The sequence below is a fragment of the Hydra viridissima genome, unplaced genomic scaffold, assembly GCF_058129835.1.
Source record: "Hydra viridissima isolate aposymbiotic clone 2 unplaced genomic scaffold, HvirCarnegie_v1 scaffold_3, whole genome shotgun sequence".
Lineage (NCBI taxonomy): Eukaryota > Metazoa > Cnidaria > Hydrozoa > Anthoathecata > Hydridae > Hydra > Hydra viridissima.
In genome coordinates, this window is record NW_028324302.1 from 8,407,711 (window position 1) to 8,424,278 (window position 16,568).

Here is a 16,568-nt window from a genome sequence, read left to right on the forward strand (position 1 = left end):
TATTGGTTGGCAATACCTTGTAGATGATGGTGCTGGGTTTTGCCAAAGCACTTTCTTTTGGTTACCAATATGGCATATGAGCTGTAGGGGCACAAAAGAACTTTGAAATATGTTAGCGTCGCTATTGTCGCTGTTTTGAAATTTTTGTTTAAACGTTTGTTGTTGCGAGCCATCACAACCCCATTTCGAAATCAATTCTAAAATATTTCTTTCTTTTTCATTTAAAGTTTCAATAACTTCGTTCAAATAAAAACATAATCGCCTAGACGTGTGATCCAGAAGATCTTGTAATTTAATTTCTGAACAAGATTCTGTAATTGTTACCGATTCTTCTGGTGGATAACATTCCACTTAACATTCCATTTCACAGATATTCTTGTTGGCTGGATGAATAATTTCATATTGTTTTTTAGTCACATCACCTTCCTCAAAAATTGACAACGCTTCTGATGGTGTGTGCTTTTTAATGATATCTTCAGATAATGTGTCACTTTTTCTATATTGTTTGGCTTTTGTTGGTGTAAATAAAATTTCCTTTATAACGTTAGACGCGTCACTGTTCCCTGCAGCACCTGACTCATTTGAGCAGCATACATTAACTGCTCAGAAGGTATATGTTCCCTTAAAACCCTTGTTTTTCGCCTTCTCGTTGGTGAACTCGATTCACAAAATTCTTTTGACGGTCGGTCGGGTATTGCCATCGTCCAAGCTGGAAGAGCTATAGTGGTATTGAGCCATTGTTTGTTATTTTTTAAAAAACGCTCTCTTTTACGGCTAGCGTCTTCCCATTTTTGTTTAAATTAGAACTTTAAAGGTGAAAAAATGGTTTTTAGTGCACTTTCTTCATTTGCAGGGCATTTAGTTATGTTTTTAAGGTGTTCTAATAAAAACACGAAATTGTCGTCAATTTTTTTCTCGGAACTTTGCTCCAAGTCTTCATAAAGTGGTCGTCTAGTCATCTCTATTGTGATAGCTTGAGATTCTACAATAAAAATATGAATTAAATAAAATAAAAGTTTTAATCACAAAAAAAATGTTTTTGCGTTATTGACTAAAAAAATTAAAAAAATCTTAGGGCGCGTACTTGCGCAACTTTTTTTTTCTTAAATGGTAAATAGAATATCTAAGCTTTACGTGAAGCACAAGCTCGTAGCTTAATAAGGCTTAATTGATATTCAAAAACACTTTTTAATACCGTTTATATACAAAAAACGTTAAATTTTTTACATCAAATATAGTTAATGAGAAATGTGACAGTAACTTATAAAATAGAGAAAATAAATATACCAAAAGAATGAGCTTACCTTCTTTTTCAATATCCATTGTGATTTTTAAAATTTGTCACTAACCACAAACTCAAAAAACGATTTGTAATAATACTCGTCAACAGGAACGTTGAAAAACAATTGAATTCATTACCACAATTACTCGACTTTTAAAGCTGCCCCAATAAGGTGGGAGGGAGATGGGTAACCGAAATGACCAATTAGGGATGTAGCCTTTATTAAGCTTTAACAATGCACCAATAAAAACAGATTTTGACAAAATTTTGAAAATCGACTTTTGATCAACTTTTTCGTATAAATACTCCACTGTGCGATTGTAAAACTTCGTCAAGAAATATGTGCGGAACTAATATGTGTTCTAGCAGGAAAAACGGATTAAAATGCATGTCTGCATGCGGTGGCTGTCATGGGCAAGACTGCAGTAATAAAACGGTAAGTTTTATTTTTTAAATGTACACATAATCTTCTTTAAATATATATATATATTTTTTAGAATACAAATATTTTGCATTTTTAGGATTTTGAAATTGAAGAAGATTCAAGTGATGAAATTGAAAACGAGAGAAATTTATTTGATGATTTGTTTTGAAAAAGATATTGGACATCTAATTTTAAAGAAATTTGCATTCAAGTCTTAAAGTTATTTTAAAAGAATATATTATTTTCTAATTTTTTCCCATTTAAAATTGCGCACAGACAAAAGTTATATTATTATGTTTTGAAAACAAAAAATATAACATTTAAACGATTTTACACTTTTCAAACGTAAATAACTTAAAAAATATTTTTTTTCAAGTAATAGTTCTTATATAAATATTGATCAGCATAAAATTTTCGATCCAACGATATAAAGTTGATGATATTTTGGTGCTGTCAAAATTGCCCCTTTTTTGTACCCCAAATTGCCCCAAAAGTGATGTTCCCGTAGCGCAATCAATGGGGCTTTTTTTTACGCTCATCCAGACACTATCCACTTTCTCTCTGCAAAATTTCAGCTTTATACCATTTTTGTCCGGGTTCGACCCTATTTTTCGCTAATTCTCTCCTACTAAACTATATAAAAACTATATAAAAACATTAACATCATCAATTTGTCGTATATCATAAACGCATATCATAAACAGAAATGGCAGCACTGTGGAAGAAGTACCTTCCAACTTGCCTCCTGGCCCATGCAAGGGATGTAACCTACTATTTGTAGTTCGTTTCACAAGATTTTATTTAGTTGTTATAAAAACCTTTTTTTTTTTTACAAAACTCTTGAATATTCCCTTAAAAATGATAATACATAATAATGTAGTTGATTATTGAAAACAATTGTATATGATAGTTCATTTCATCTTTTTTTAGTAAGATAGGAGTAAACCTCTCTAGTGTTTTTGAGCTCAGGCTCATGTAATACGACAATAATGTCACTAACTGGATACCTTAAAGTTGCTTAATTTTCGGAAAAATGTGATGACTGAACTTCATCTTGTATTATAAATGAAAAGTTTTCAGCAAAATGCATTTGCTTAAAATATTCATTTGGCTTCAAGTTTTCATTGAGCTACTTTAAAAAGCATGTCTGGGATTAGATGACATAATATTTTGTGAAATGACATAACTCGTCTGGTAACTCTTCTAGAAACTCATCAAGACTTTAACTAATGTTTCTAAGGAGCAACTATCAGTCTTCAACCATTGATTAAAGGTTATTTCATTTGCTAAATAAGAGATGGTGCCCCACAAAGTTTTTTTGAAATCAGTTGAAATATAATGATCTGACCTAATAATGATGTTGTATTACTTAAACATTTCCCAGCTTTAGCTGTTACATTTACACAGTTGATTTATCATGTTTTATGTTTAAAAGCAAACTCTATTTACAGTAAATTGGTGAAACATTAAGATATAATTAAGATTTAAGTAAAAACCAAGTTTGTTTGAAATCTCTTCTGATGAATTATTTTAGTTACAGTTAGCCATGTAAGATGTGTTAAATGTGTTATAAGTACAATCTAAAATATTTTTGCTAGTCTTTCTTATTCAGCATACTAATAAAATTCTTTACATTTGATCATTGATCTATAACTTATCCTGTAATGAAATCGAAAGTGTCCTTGTCCATAATTTGATTTTATGTTGTATTTAATGTTAAATTAGCTGGAAGTAAACTCTTTATTGCAGAGCTATGTGTTTGAAACATTCACATAAGGAAGACTGTTGTCTGATATGGTTTTTTTTTGATAAAACATTAAGTTGCAATAAAAACTGTTATTTTAAAATCTAAAAATCTTTTCATGCAGAGGTTCCATTTGCATCATTCTTTGCGAACACTCCTGAAGCTACTGCTTCACTAAAGTTTTTTGGTCAACTTGAAAATAACACTGTTAATGCTTTACTCCAAAGTAAATTAAAGGTATTTTTTTAAATGTACTGTTGAGAGTTTATTTTACTTTTACTTCTGGAAAACTTGAATATTTTTATACATCTATGTTGGGTGTTATTTTTGAATTTGCAATTCCAAAGGTGACACCCTCTGGTTTCTTTTTTATGAATGAATGTAATTGTGTCCTCTTGCTTTTAAAAGAAATTTTTTTGTTTCAAATCTTTTTCATTTTGTTGTTTGGTTTATGCTTTAGTTCTCAAGGCATTCATATAGCTTTTTCTTTACTGCCATGCAGATTTTTATTGTCATATAGTTTATATTTTTGCTAAAGTAACTGTCATTACAAGGCATTTTATTTTCTTTTAAAAACTGTGCCTTTATCAGTTTCAAAGAATATCTGGTTTAGTTCATTTCTTATACAGATTAATACATAAGTACAACATGAATAAAAAAATGTTTTATGCTTTTGAGCTTTTGAAAAAACCAAGTGATTTCAACATATATAACAGGTGTCACAAAAAGAATGGTGTATTAACTTTAATAATATCAGTCTAATTCTTTTCATAAAAAATATGTCTTTCCATTTTCTACGCTTCACTTTTATTAATAGCACTAATTTCTGAAAAATCTATTTCTTAATCTAATTTGTTTCACTAAAATCTTCATTTTGTCAATTAAATTTCTACTATCATCTTTTTCACATTTTATTTGGTATACATATTTGAACAAAATTATTTAAACAAAATAGTCCAACAGGTTAACACCCAGATTACAGCTAGAAAAATGTTTGTACACTATATTTGGTAAAGGTAATGGGTTTGAACTACTGCATCATCTTGCTGAAATGTCCAAATGTCACCAAATAATTACTTCGTTGCCTTTATTTTGAGCTACTAGCAACTAAAATTGTTAGTATAAAGTTTGTGTTTGAACATTCCTTTCTACAAGACAACCAATTGCGGTATTTCTCCAAACACACCTAACCCCACCATAATTTTTGTTTTTGATTTACACCAACTTTTTATTGGCTTATCCAGGGTTTACAGCAAAGAATCTCTTGTTTTGTGCATTGTATAGGCCATTACTATCAAACATCTTCTCATCAGAAAACAAAATTACTATCAAACGTTACTATCAAACATCTTCTCATCAGAAAACAAAGTTAATAATGCTTAAATATTTGGTGAATGAAATATCTCTGGCTATTTTTCTGAGGAATACCTTTTTTTAACAATTTGAAGAGGTTTTCACTTTGCAAATTATTTATGTACATACTGTCCGTGGTCTACACGGTGAGTAATATAGTCTGATGACACCTTTCTCATGATCATTTTGCATCACCTTTGGGCTGTATGAAGACCTACTGAAGCATTTAAATTGTTGATAGTGTGCCACCTTTTACTACTTAGAGAGTGCTACACTTTGTAAATTTGTGCTCTTCATTATTTAAAATTAAGAAAAAAGCAAATATTTGTTAAAATCAAAGATATGTCATTCTAGAGAAAAATGTGAATCTTTTTTGAAAAAACTTGATTGCTAGCACAAAAATTGGGTAAGATACGTAAAAAGCAAAATTTTGCCATTATTTTTGCACCCAGTTTTAACATAACTAAGTAAAATCAAACTAGAAGGTGTCTCCAAAGAAAGTATGAATTTTGTTTTTTTTAATGCAACTGAGGAAGATTTTATTGTGCATTCTATGTTTACATGGATGTTGTATGGTTTAAATAGTTTGCTTTATTGAACTATTTTAGATAGGAGCATTCATATATGTTTTCTTTAATTGGAGAACAAAAAGCCCTGAAAAGGTATACTTTTGTGTTTAAATATTAACAATTAAAACTTGTTTTTCATGACTGTTAGGTATCTTTTTACTGATGTCTTTGTTTTTTTTTTTTTAAACAATAGAAAAAATAAAGTTAAAAAAAAGTATTTTATCTGTTAAAGATGCATTTGAAATTTAATAAAGTTCACATGGATATTTTTTTTAAATAAAATTTTCTCAAGTTTTTTTAGCCTGCTCTCATAGTATTTGTCTTATTGATGTTATTATTCTAAAAAAGAGACAAATTTTTATTCATTTCATTTTAGTTTATTATAGTTTTAAAATATAGAATCATATTGATTTAGTAGAATGTTCAAAAGATCTTTGTAGATTGCCTGTGTTAGTTTTTTTTTTTAAATTCATTTATGCACTTTATTATTTCAAAAAGCTTTCTTTTCTTTAGGAATTAAATGAATACGTTTGCACTGATGATAAGTTAGAAAGTGCAATAGACTTCCCAAGCACCTATAACAAGGTTTATATTATTCTCTTATAAGCAATCTTGTTTCTTGGCTTAAATGAACTATAAATCTAATTACCTCAAAACATTCATGTTCTACCTAAATCTTACTTTAGTGTGATTTTGAAAACTCACTTGGCTTCCATAATCTTTCAAGAAATTGTTTATCTATGCTTTGCCTAAACTAAGAACAGCATCAAATGCTTAGTTTACGAATTTGAATGAAAAACAATATTTTTAATGTGTTGTTTATCTTTTATTTATGGTTGAAATGTTTTCGGTTTGTTAAAACTAATGCTTTTTTGATTGACTATTTACAGACTTTAATTGTGTCAGATATCTGCAAACACTTTAAGCAAGTATTAGTTGCACTTCTGCTCATAAAAAAAGATGATTATTTAACTACATCAACAAAGGTATTTAATAACTTTATTGATTTTAGGCCTAAAATTTAATAATATTTTGGTTACTTTTCTATAACTATAAAAAAAGCTATAACTGCTTAGTTGAAATGTATTGTGGGCATATTGTTGATTTTAACTTTTTTATGCATAGAATTTATCCTTCATACAAGACTTTGAAAGTAAATTTCAATTACTAAGTAATGCGCATAATCCATTTTATTCTCAGGTAATTTTTGAATCTCTTAATTTTATCAAAAAATTTGTAAATGGGCAAATGTCTGAACCTGACTTATAAAAATTGATTTTATAACAAAAAAAAGCAACGTTTTTTTATTACAATGAAAATAGTTTTTGTCATATTTTTTTGTTACGAAATATAAAGTCATTGTGATATTTTTTATTATACTAAGTTTGTGATATTTATTTCAGGGAATTTACAACAACTCTCAACTGTCAGACTTTTGGAAATTGATTGAACCAATTAGTGAATTAGCATATTCCTGGCAAAATTTGTTTAATGTAAACTTTTTATTGTGTAAAGGACCACCTTCTCAAAGTTATTCTGAGAGATTGGATAATTCTATGTTAGATCCTGAACCGATAGTTGAACCGTTGCAGGAAAGTATGTGTAACATTTTAAACTATTGTTTTTAGTGTTTTTTAATTCAATGTTTTATAAAGTTAACATGTTTTACAAAGTGAAAATAAATTATTGATTGGAGAGTTAATTTTTTTAGATGACCAAGGCAGTTGCAAAATCAAGTTCAAGAAGTTTATTGAAAGTCTTAAAATTTCTGATGATAAGAGTGTGACAGACTTTTTATTGCTGATATTCAGTGGAAAGATATTATACTCACCAAACAATCAAAAAACAAACCAAGTCATTCAAAAGTTACAATCTTTTATGTCAATGGTGTATTTTTTTTTTAGCTTTATCAGAAGTAAAGATATTTTATAGCTGCTACTAAAAGCACTTCTTAATTGATGATATGATGATGATGATGATGGTGATGATGGGGATGTTCTTTTCTTTTGATTAAAAGTAATCTTTTCAAATTTAATTTTTTATATGTTTAATATTCTTAATTTTAGTTTCTCAGTCCATTCAGCCATATCCTTGAAATGAAATCTTTATTGAAAACTATACTGAACATTACAGAAAAATTCGAACCAGATGAAATATTTGACAAGGTATATATCATTTGTGCTGGTTTGTTGACTTGTTTTATATTTTTTTATTTTTTAAAGTAAAAGTTCTTATTTTACAATGACAAATTCTAAAAGAATAAACAACTTTTTGGTTTGTTTATAACAACACTTGCAGTTTTGTTTTTTTAAATACTTTTTACTTAAAAACCTTTATTCTTTTAGGTCAAGCTTATATTACCAATTTCAACATCTATTATAAAGAGTATCCCTAAAAACATAACAATGTATAATATAACTGATAAAGAAATTGACAAAGTATATAGCTGTAATTATTTTCCTAGTTTGTTTTTAAGAATTGCTTTATCTTCAAGATAATATTTTGATTGTCATTATCATTCTCTTGAACTTTTCATTTATCTTTTTTTTATTTTGTTATTTTTTTATCTTTGTTTTAGTATAAATATTCTTTTCATAAAAATTTTCATCCTCTTTCTGATATCTGTTTTGTTTTTTTACATTTAGCTGGAGGAATTTACTGTAAAAGTTTTAAAGTTTATTGAAACATCAAAAGTATTTAGGAGGAAAATTAAGATCATCCATTATATTGCGCATGCGGCTCTTCGCTATTATGAAAATCTTGCCTCAATTTTTGATTGTTATATTAATTCTCACTACTTCATACCTTTTGACACAGAAGAAGAGTTAACCAATTATGCAAGCAAAGAATCAAATTTTTTTTCAAGTACAATTTTTTTATATAGTTTTAGTTGTCATTTGCACATTTTCTTATTTGTTTTTGTTTCCATTTAAAGATTTTATTTCTCAAAAGTTTTCTTTAGGTATTGTATTTCTTAATGTTAATGATGATGGACCATTCCCCAAAAAAGTTGAATACAAGCTGCGTTTTAAACCCACTTTTAGTCCATCAACATCAAATATAAAAAGCAGGCATACAAATTATATTTTATTTTTAAATATTTTATTACTAAATGTTAAAACTCTTTAAAAACTTTGAAACTACTGTAAAATGTTTTCTTACAACATTAGTTATTGGACACCTGGCCCTGGCCCATTACGTTCTCATTCTTTTTGGCATTATGAATACATTAATTTTGGCTTTGTTTTTCTGCAAGATCTTGTTGAGCGAGCACTTACAGAGTTGATATCAAACAAAACAGTATCTCAGCCAGGCATTTATGCTCAACAATTCCCTTATCCACGTTATGTCAAGGATTCGTAAGTTCTTTTTGAAGTTAAGCCATTTCTTTTCAAAAAAGGTTCATAGCTACTTTTAAAAATTTATTGTGAAATTTTTAAATATATTATAACTAATCCATTTTTATAAAAAACATTTCATTCACAAATGTTCTTTGTTTAGGTTTTATGATTTGGCAATGTGTATGCCTTTGTGCATTACAATATCTTGGATATATTCCTTTATGGTTATCATAAAAAACATAGTTTACGAAAAGGAAACAAAACTAAAAGAAGTGATGAAGGTGCAAAAAAGTTACTTATAACATTTAGTAATATGTAACAAGTAATAAATACCATTAAGTTAAATTAATTTTGAAATGATTCAATTTTTTGTGAAAATAAAAAAATTTCTATTTGTTTGTATATTTTTTTTTAAGCTTTTGAGTAACCTGAATAATTTATCTACACTATTTGTTCAGATTTTACAAATGTAAGTTCAGGAAAAGTATATATTTTTAAAAATCTTACTTAAAGGTTATGGGACTAAATGATTTTGTTCATTGGACAGCTTGGTTTATTACAAGTATCATCTTCATGTCTTTTTCTATATTTCCACTTGCTGCAATACTCAAACTGGGCAATATACTTCTTAACTCTGATGTAACTCTTGTTATATTTGTTATGCTGATTTTTGCCTGTGCAAACATTGCTCTGGCTTTCTTATGTAGCATATTCTTTTCAAATACAAGTATTGCAGTTTCATGTGGTGGACTACTATATCTTTTTACATTCTTGCCCTATGTTTTTGTTGGAAATAATACTCATGGCGAAGCATCATTTGGCAGTTTGAGCTTCATGGTATAATATTTATTATTTTGTAGAAATGTTTTTCTGATTACAACTTTTCTTCTTTGCGAGTTTTTATGTATAAGAAATATTTTTTTTTAAAACTCTTTTTACTTTCTTTTCTACTGACTTGTTTTATACTTGATATTAACTTTTAATGGTGATTATAAACAATGACATGTAATTGTTAATTCTTTTGTTCCTTAACTTTTGTTTTGATAATTTTGATTTCTATAGTTTCATGTTTCCAAATAAGATTTTTGTTTTTAGGAATTAATTCTTGCCATTTATCTTCTTCTATTTTTTTATTTTTCATTGTTTTTGTATTTTAGTGCTTGTTTTCTACATCTTCGTTCAGCATGGTTTTTAAATATATCTTTATTTGGGAAGATCAGGGGATCGGTGCTCATTGGTCAAATTTTTATCAAAGTCCATTTCCAAATGATACTTTTAGTATTGGTTGGGCAGTCAATTTCATGATTATTGATTTTTTCCTCTATGTTCTATTTATAATCTACTTTTTACAAGTGTTACCAGGTGAGTTTGGAATATTTTTGAATTTGTAAAATTAGCATCATTTTATTTACATAATTTGCATTAAAAAAATTCTGTTTTCTTTATGAGTTCAGACTAATTTAATTCAAGGCGTGATACTAAACTATATTCAATGATACTAGTCTAGAATCAGTGCTAGTTGCTACATACAAATGTGTGCAAAAGTTAAGAAATAACAGATGTTCTTGATACTAATTTAATACATAGTACAAACCACAAAAGTTATAAATTGTAATGGTTAATCTAAATTTAGTTTTTTCTTGTAGGAAAAATTTCAGTGCAAAATTTATAAAAACTGTGCATAACACTCTTTAGGATGTTCTAATAAATTTTGTTGATTTGATGCTTTGTTGCTGTGATGCTGCTTTAAAGACAAACAGATATACAACAAAAAAGTTTTGCTCAAGCATAGTAGAAACTAGTCAAATATGTTTTCTACGCTCAAGTGAAGTAGTAAGTTTTCATGTGATAATTTTAATCCCCTAATGTGGTAAAAGCTTATTCTTTTGAAAAATATAAATTATAATGGTTAATCAAAATTTAGTTTTTTCTTGTAGGAAAAATTTCATTGCAAAATTTATAAAAATTGATTTTCAAAAAACATTTCAAAAAACAATGAAGTATCAGTTTTTCAATAAGACTTTTGGTGGCATATGCATTTGTCTTTAAAGCAGCATCACAGCAATGAAGCATCAAATCAACAAAATTTATGAGAACATCCTAAAGAGTGATATGCCAGCATTTTTCAAACAAAGCAAATAAGTGGTTTTTATTGGTTAGTTTTCAACTTACTAGTTTCCATTTGATGTATTCCCAAAGATGCTTCTTAGGATTGAAATTTGGGTTCTGTGAGAGCCATTCAAAAACTGTTTTTTGTGATATAAAGCAATCCATAACAGGTCCAGCACAGCACTTAGGATTTTTAGCTTGTTATAAGATCCATTTGCAAGTTATTTTATCCTTTGCATGTGGCAACATAACATTCTTTATGGTGACTAAATAAATTCTTTAGTTCATAATCTTACATATAAAGATGAAATTATGTGTGTGTGTATGTGTGTATATGCGCTATACAAATCCACACTTTTGATCCGATCCTCACCAATTTTTGCACACAGGTCTAATATCTTCCAGGGAAGGTTTTAGGCAAAGATTGAACCACCCCAGACTCCATGTTCAAGGTGCTTATGGGTGGAACCAAGTTCTAGCCCCCTCCTACCCTCTTCGCCCCTGACAAGGTGATTACGGAGCTAATAGTTTTAATAACTTTTACCATAGAAAACCAAAAAATTATAAATATGTGTCAGCGGTTTTTTTATGAGGATTATTGAGAGATATTTTTGGAAAAGTATTTGGCATAATGAAACAAGAAAATTTGTAAAGGAGGTTTTTGTTTGGAGATTTTATTGTGATTTATCAATGTGTTTGTTGCAAAAAAGCTAGATTACCACAGTGTGGGTTTGTTCCCAAAAACATGACTACTTTGTTACAAATGCATTTTTGATTAATATTGTAAAGTCTTATATCAAATAGCTGAAAAACCTGGTGAATTGTGGCAGGAATTAAAACTAGTACCTTAAATTAAACAAATTGGACCCAAATCACGGCTAAAACATCCCTAATCTGGAATACCTTACCAATAATCTAATGGCCTTTTTGATTGTAGCTTGAGGTCTTACAGTGCAAGATTTGTTTTCAATAGTTATAACTTTTTAATTTTTTAGTTTGCATTTTAATTGAATATATATAAAAAGTATTTGGTAAAATTTCAGCTCATTTGAGAACGTTTTTGAAAAATTGTGCTTTGAAAACTGTAAATGTTTGATCTTTCTAATTTTTTGCATGCTAATGTATTAGACTATATACAAGACAACTATCTAGTATCCTAGATATAGTCTAGTATCGTATCACTTTCTATGTAAATTTTATATTTTCTGCACACAAAAGAAGATATTCAGTTGTCAGTAAATATACCCTGTTTATTAATTTTTTCATAAAAGGACAAATAAAGAAACAAAAAAGCAATATTTAAAGCGCTAAAAAAAAGGCTAATGTCTAACACTGAAAAAGTGCTTATCATTGTTTTATTCTTTATTTGAATAAACTATCGTGCATTCAATAAAAATAACAATCATATATTTGAACATACGATTGATTGATTGAATGCTTGTTAGTTTGTTCATATAAAGAATAAAACAGTTTTAGAAGGTTAGAAGTAAAACCTTTTTTTTTTTCCTTTAGGAGAACATGGGAAATCAAAAGTTTGGTACTTTCTACTAACTAAATCTTATTGGAACAATAGTTTCACTAAGCTGAAATACAAACCATTTTTATTTAAAAATGGTTACACAAAAATAAACAACCTACCAGATGTAAGACTTTTTTAACTTTTAATTAAGTTGTCAAGTTATCATTTGGTTCTGCAGCATTATTTTTCTTGCCCAATTTACCTCAATATACATCAATGAATAAATATCATTTATATTATTGTAACAGATCAAGCTTTAAAATAAATAATATATCATATATTATCTTAATACAACTTTAATATTTGACATGTTGAAAATGTGTTGTGAATTTACCAATATTTTTTGTTACTTAATAGCAACATAAGAAAATGTGCTATTTCCATGTAATGTAGTCTCTTTCACACTATATGACATCTTTATGATAGTCATACAAACGTTTTAGTTCCATTTCAAATCCATCAGCCTAAACCACTGCAGGACAGCCTCTTTCATTTCTTCTGCACACGTGAAATAATATTGTTGGAGAGACTTCTTTAAATCTTTAGTTACCCATATGTTGCATTGGTTCAGATCAGAGCAATAAACTGATTGGCTGATCAATGTGAAATTGGTTGAAAAAATCTGTAGTTACTGTAGTTGTGCGAGATCTAGCACTACTCTGCTGCCACCACAGATTATGCTATTTTCTTTGTGTTGATCGAAGTTTCCACCATTTTTCTCCAACATGTACAAATTCACAGTAGTGTTCACTGGCAACAGCGTCTCCAAGAGCCATTACCTAGACAGCACACTTCCCATCACCAGTGAATGCAAATGATGTTAGTGTTTTTTGATTTGTGAACTTTGGTTTGGTTATGCATGACTTTTGTTCAACAGGATCAATCCAAACTTCTTTCTCAGCCTTCAATGGTAAGCTGTGGAATAGCACTCAAGAATCATCCTCTGTCACCCATTTCTGTAGGCATTATACCAATGTACAGTCGCCCATTCAGTCAACAAGCGAGTACAAGAAATCCAGCTCTTTTTATCATGTTGAGGCAGATGGTGAGGAATCCAAACTGAGTTAAGTTTCCTTGAGTCAAGACTTAGGGTAAAAATGTTGTAATCAGTTGCTAAATATAGTCCCATGTTTTCAGTAAGTGTTTTTACAGTTAGCTTCGGCTCTGCTGCGATCAGCTCCTTCACCAAATCAATGTTTGATTATGAGTTTGAGGTAAAAGGCCTACCAGATGGACACTATTTGAGATGCTAGTTCTTATACCATCTACAAATGACTTGCACCTCAAATACAGTGTTGACTTTGAAGGAATGTTATCTAATGATGTAATATCTCCACACTTTCTTCTTATTAGCTGTGCATGTGTTTAAATACTGATCAGTTTAAATAGCCATGCCATTTTTTATATCATGTTTTAAAGGCAAGATGCACTGATTCCAAAAACTATTTGAGCATGCTAAATATAATTGTAACCCATCATATTGTTATATTATATCAAATTTTAAAATAAATTTTAGTATATCATACATATCATCTTAATATATCATTTTATCTTAATATATCAAACTTTAAAATAATACCATGCCATATATACTTAATAAAAGGTAACAATGTATATTACTACATATATTTTTTGAACCTCTAGACAAATGTGGATAACAGTGTAGATTTTTCTGAGATCCAGAATCATGATCTAACAAAGAGGTTTGAGAAGGAACCTAGTGGTTTGAAAGTTGGAATTCAATTAGTAAACCTTGTCAAAGTATGATGATTATGCATATATAATATATATGATAATTTGGTTTATCACTAAGTGTAAATGTGAAAAGTTAAGCTTACAATTCAAGTAGTTTAATTTTTCTTGACAAAGCTGTAAAAAAATAGAAAAAAAAAAAAAACCATTAAAAATGAAAAAAATAAAAAATTAAAAAAAAAATAAAATAAGTATAACTATTAGAAAATAAGAACAAAAAAAAAAAAAAAAAAAAAAAAGAGTCATAATATAAGCAGCAACAATAATAATTTATAAAATTCAAATTGTCAACCAATAATAGTCAACTTGGTACAAGCAACAACTTTGGTAAGTCTATAAATAAAATTAATTGCAGATAAAATTTATTGCAGATAAAATTTATTGCAGATAAAAGTTAATTGCAGATGACAAACATAAAAAATTAACCGAAAAATGACTGATAAAGTTTTTTAATGTGTTTTCTTTTGTAAGTAGATGTGATAGGTAAGAGGTTTACAAAATAATAATCTTCATTCTTTTCATTTGGTAAACTTTTCAAAGATAACTGTTTTCTTATTTTAAAAAAGCAAAAGTTTTAGGCAAGAAATCTAAACTTCATCAAACAGTTTCTGTGTTTATCTGCACTTTCTAAGAAAAGGAGGCTTACTTGTATTCTTTTGTAAATTTCTCTTCAATGTATTTACATTCTTCTTTAAAGTTTTAACCTTTCTTTACACATTTCATATTTATACATACGAGTTGTTGCATGTATAAGTAAATTTTGATGTGACCCTGAGAAACTTGTTTTGTATGTATTGTTTTAATTTTTTAGATCTACCCACGTGGAAATAAGCATGCAGTAGATCATGTCAGTTTGAAAATGTATGAGGGTCAGGTTACAATTCTACTCGGTCATAACGGGGCTGGTAAATCATCTATCATGTCCATTTTAACAGGTTTTTTGAAGCCAACATCAGGAAATGTTTTGATAAACGGAGTTGATATTTGCACAAGCATTAAAAGAGCTCACAAGGGCTTGGGCTGGTGTCCGCAAAGTAACGTTTTGTTTGACAATTTAACTGTTGAAGAGCATATATTGTTTTATGGCAAGTTAAAAGGGCTGTCAAGAAATAAAATTCGTTCCAAAGCAGAGAGGTTTTACGCTTTGCTTTTGATTCCTTTTATTCAAAATTATTATGTTTGCAAGTTTAAACAGTTGACTTATGAGTTATTCAGTATTTTATAGGTTGTTGTCATTAAGATGTTGGCCATATTATTGCTGTTTATTTGGTTCTTTTGAATTTTGGATTACAAAGTTTTAGCTGTTTTTTATTTTGTGATTTATTGTGATTCATGAATTCTCTTTTTAATTATGGAATTTATTGAAGGTTTCTTATTGATGTTGGGCTTGAGAAGAAGCGACACGAGCTTTCTTGTAATTTATCTGGGGGAATGAAGAGACAACTTTCCATTGCATTAGCATTTATTGGCAAATCAAAAGTTGTTATTCTAGATGAACCAACATCCGGTGTTGATCCTTATGCACGAAGAGGAATTTGGGATCTTGTATTGAAATATAAAGCAGGTGAGTATTACAAAGATTTTTTAACCTTTAAGAGTTGGTGTTGTCAAGTCTGGAAGTTAGTGTTGGTCCTCAGTCTGAACAAGTAAAGATACAAACACAAAACAGTTAAAATTTGCCCTGAATTATACATACAAATTTATTCATTGTAATATACGATAAGTTTCATTGAAAAATTATTTAATTCATTGTTAAAATATGATAAGTTTAGTTAGAGCATGATCTTGTTAATGAAAGTAGTTGCTATCTACTTGCTAAGAAAGAGTTGACAATATACACTGACAAGCTTTTTTTATATCTAATTGTAACAAAGACCACGCAATGGCAGAAAGTCAACACAAAAAGAAATGCTTGAAGAAAATGTGTCTGCTGTTAACAATAAAAAACAGTTTCTATTGTTGAAACCACCGAAAAGAAAATTTAGAATTAGTATACTTCCAAAATGAATTTGTTAGAATACAGTTGGAAAGCATCATGTTAATTAAATGTGCTTAGTTTGTTCTCTTTGTATTGAGTTTGTAAAAATGTAATAGCATTTAAAAAAAGAACGGATTGAAGGTTTCACTTATTGATGCTCATTCAATCATTTATTATCAACATTAATGAACAACAAATAGAAGTTGGATTATTTTTTGTTGAAACAAAACTTTTATGTGTTGAGAAATGTAATTGTGGGTACATGTTTGCCAGTACTTGCACAGAAAGTCACGCAGCAATGTGATTGAAGCAAAAGATAAAACTATAGAAATGTGGATCTTTTTATCCTGGATTTTATTCCCTTTAATACCAGTAAAGAGGAAGAATAAGCACAACTCAGTTGCTTTTAACACGTGTAACTCATACAATGAGCTTGGTTGTTAAACAAAGGAAACTCGGTCCCACTCAATTTTAGTATTAAGTTCATCTGAAGTTTG

At 28.7% G+C, this 16,568-nt stretch overlaps 1 protein-coding gene across 6 annotated transcripts in view; it reads left to right on the forward strand.

Annotated features, from left to right (window-relative positions):
• Positions 1-16,568, forward strand: part of LOC145180735 (phospholipid-transporting ATPase ABCA1-like) — a 58,301-nt gene that overhangs the window by 4,165 nt on the left and 37,568 nt on the right. For 5 of the 6 annotated variants that reach the window (XR_016451217.1, XM_090083338.1, XM_090083339.1 and 2 more), the window contains 19 exons: positions 3,575-3,687; positions 5,412-5,465; positions 5,886-5,957; positions 6,263-6,358; positions 6,498-6,572; positions 6,776-6,968; positions 7,084-7,259; positions 7,439-7,537; positions 7,718-7,810; positions 8,018-8,237; positions 8,335-8,443; positions 8,543-8,731; positions 8,874-8,994; positions 9,227-9,550; positions 9,871-10,075; positions 12,335-12,465; positions 13,986-14,102; positions 14,905-15,227; positions 15,461-15,657. Coding sequence is in view for 5 of the 6 variants with exons in the window: in XM_090083338.1 (XP_089939464.1) it covers positions 3,575-3,687; positions 5,412-5,465; positions 5,886-5,957; positions 6,263-6,358; positions 6,498-6,572; positions 6,776-6,968; positions 7,084-7,259; positions 7,439-7,537; positions 7,718-7,810; positions 8,018-8,237; positions 8,335-8,443; positions 8,543-8,731; positions 8,874-8,994; positions 9,227-9,550; positions 9,871-10,075; positions 12,335-12,465; positions 13,986-14,102; positions 14,905-15,227; positions 15,461-15,657 (2,907 nt within the window). In the remaining variant the exon portion in view is untranslated. Of the gene's footprint in view, positions 1-2,409; positions 2,487-3,574; positions 3,688-5,411; positions 5,466-5,885; positions 5,958-6,262; positions 6,359-6,497; positions 6,573-6,775; positions 6,969-7,083; positions 7,260-7,438; positions 7,538-7,717; positions 7,811-8,017; positions 8,238-8,334; positions 8,444-8,542; positions 8,732-8,873; positions 8,995-9,226; positions 9,551-9,870; positions 10,076-12,334; positions 12,466-13,985; positions 14,103-14,904; positions 15,228-15,460; positions 15,658-16,568 lie in introns of those variants that run through there. The other variant, XM_090083337.1, reaches the window with a different exon arrangement.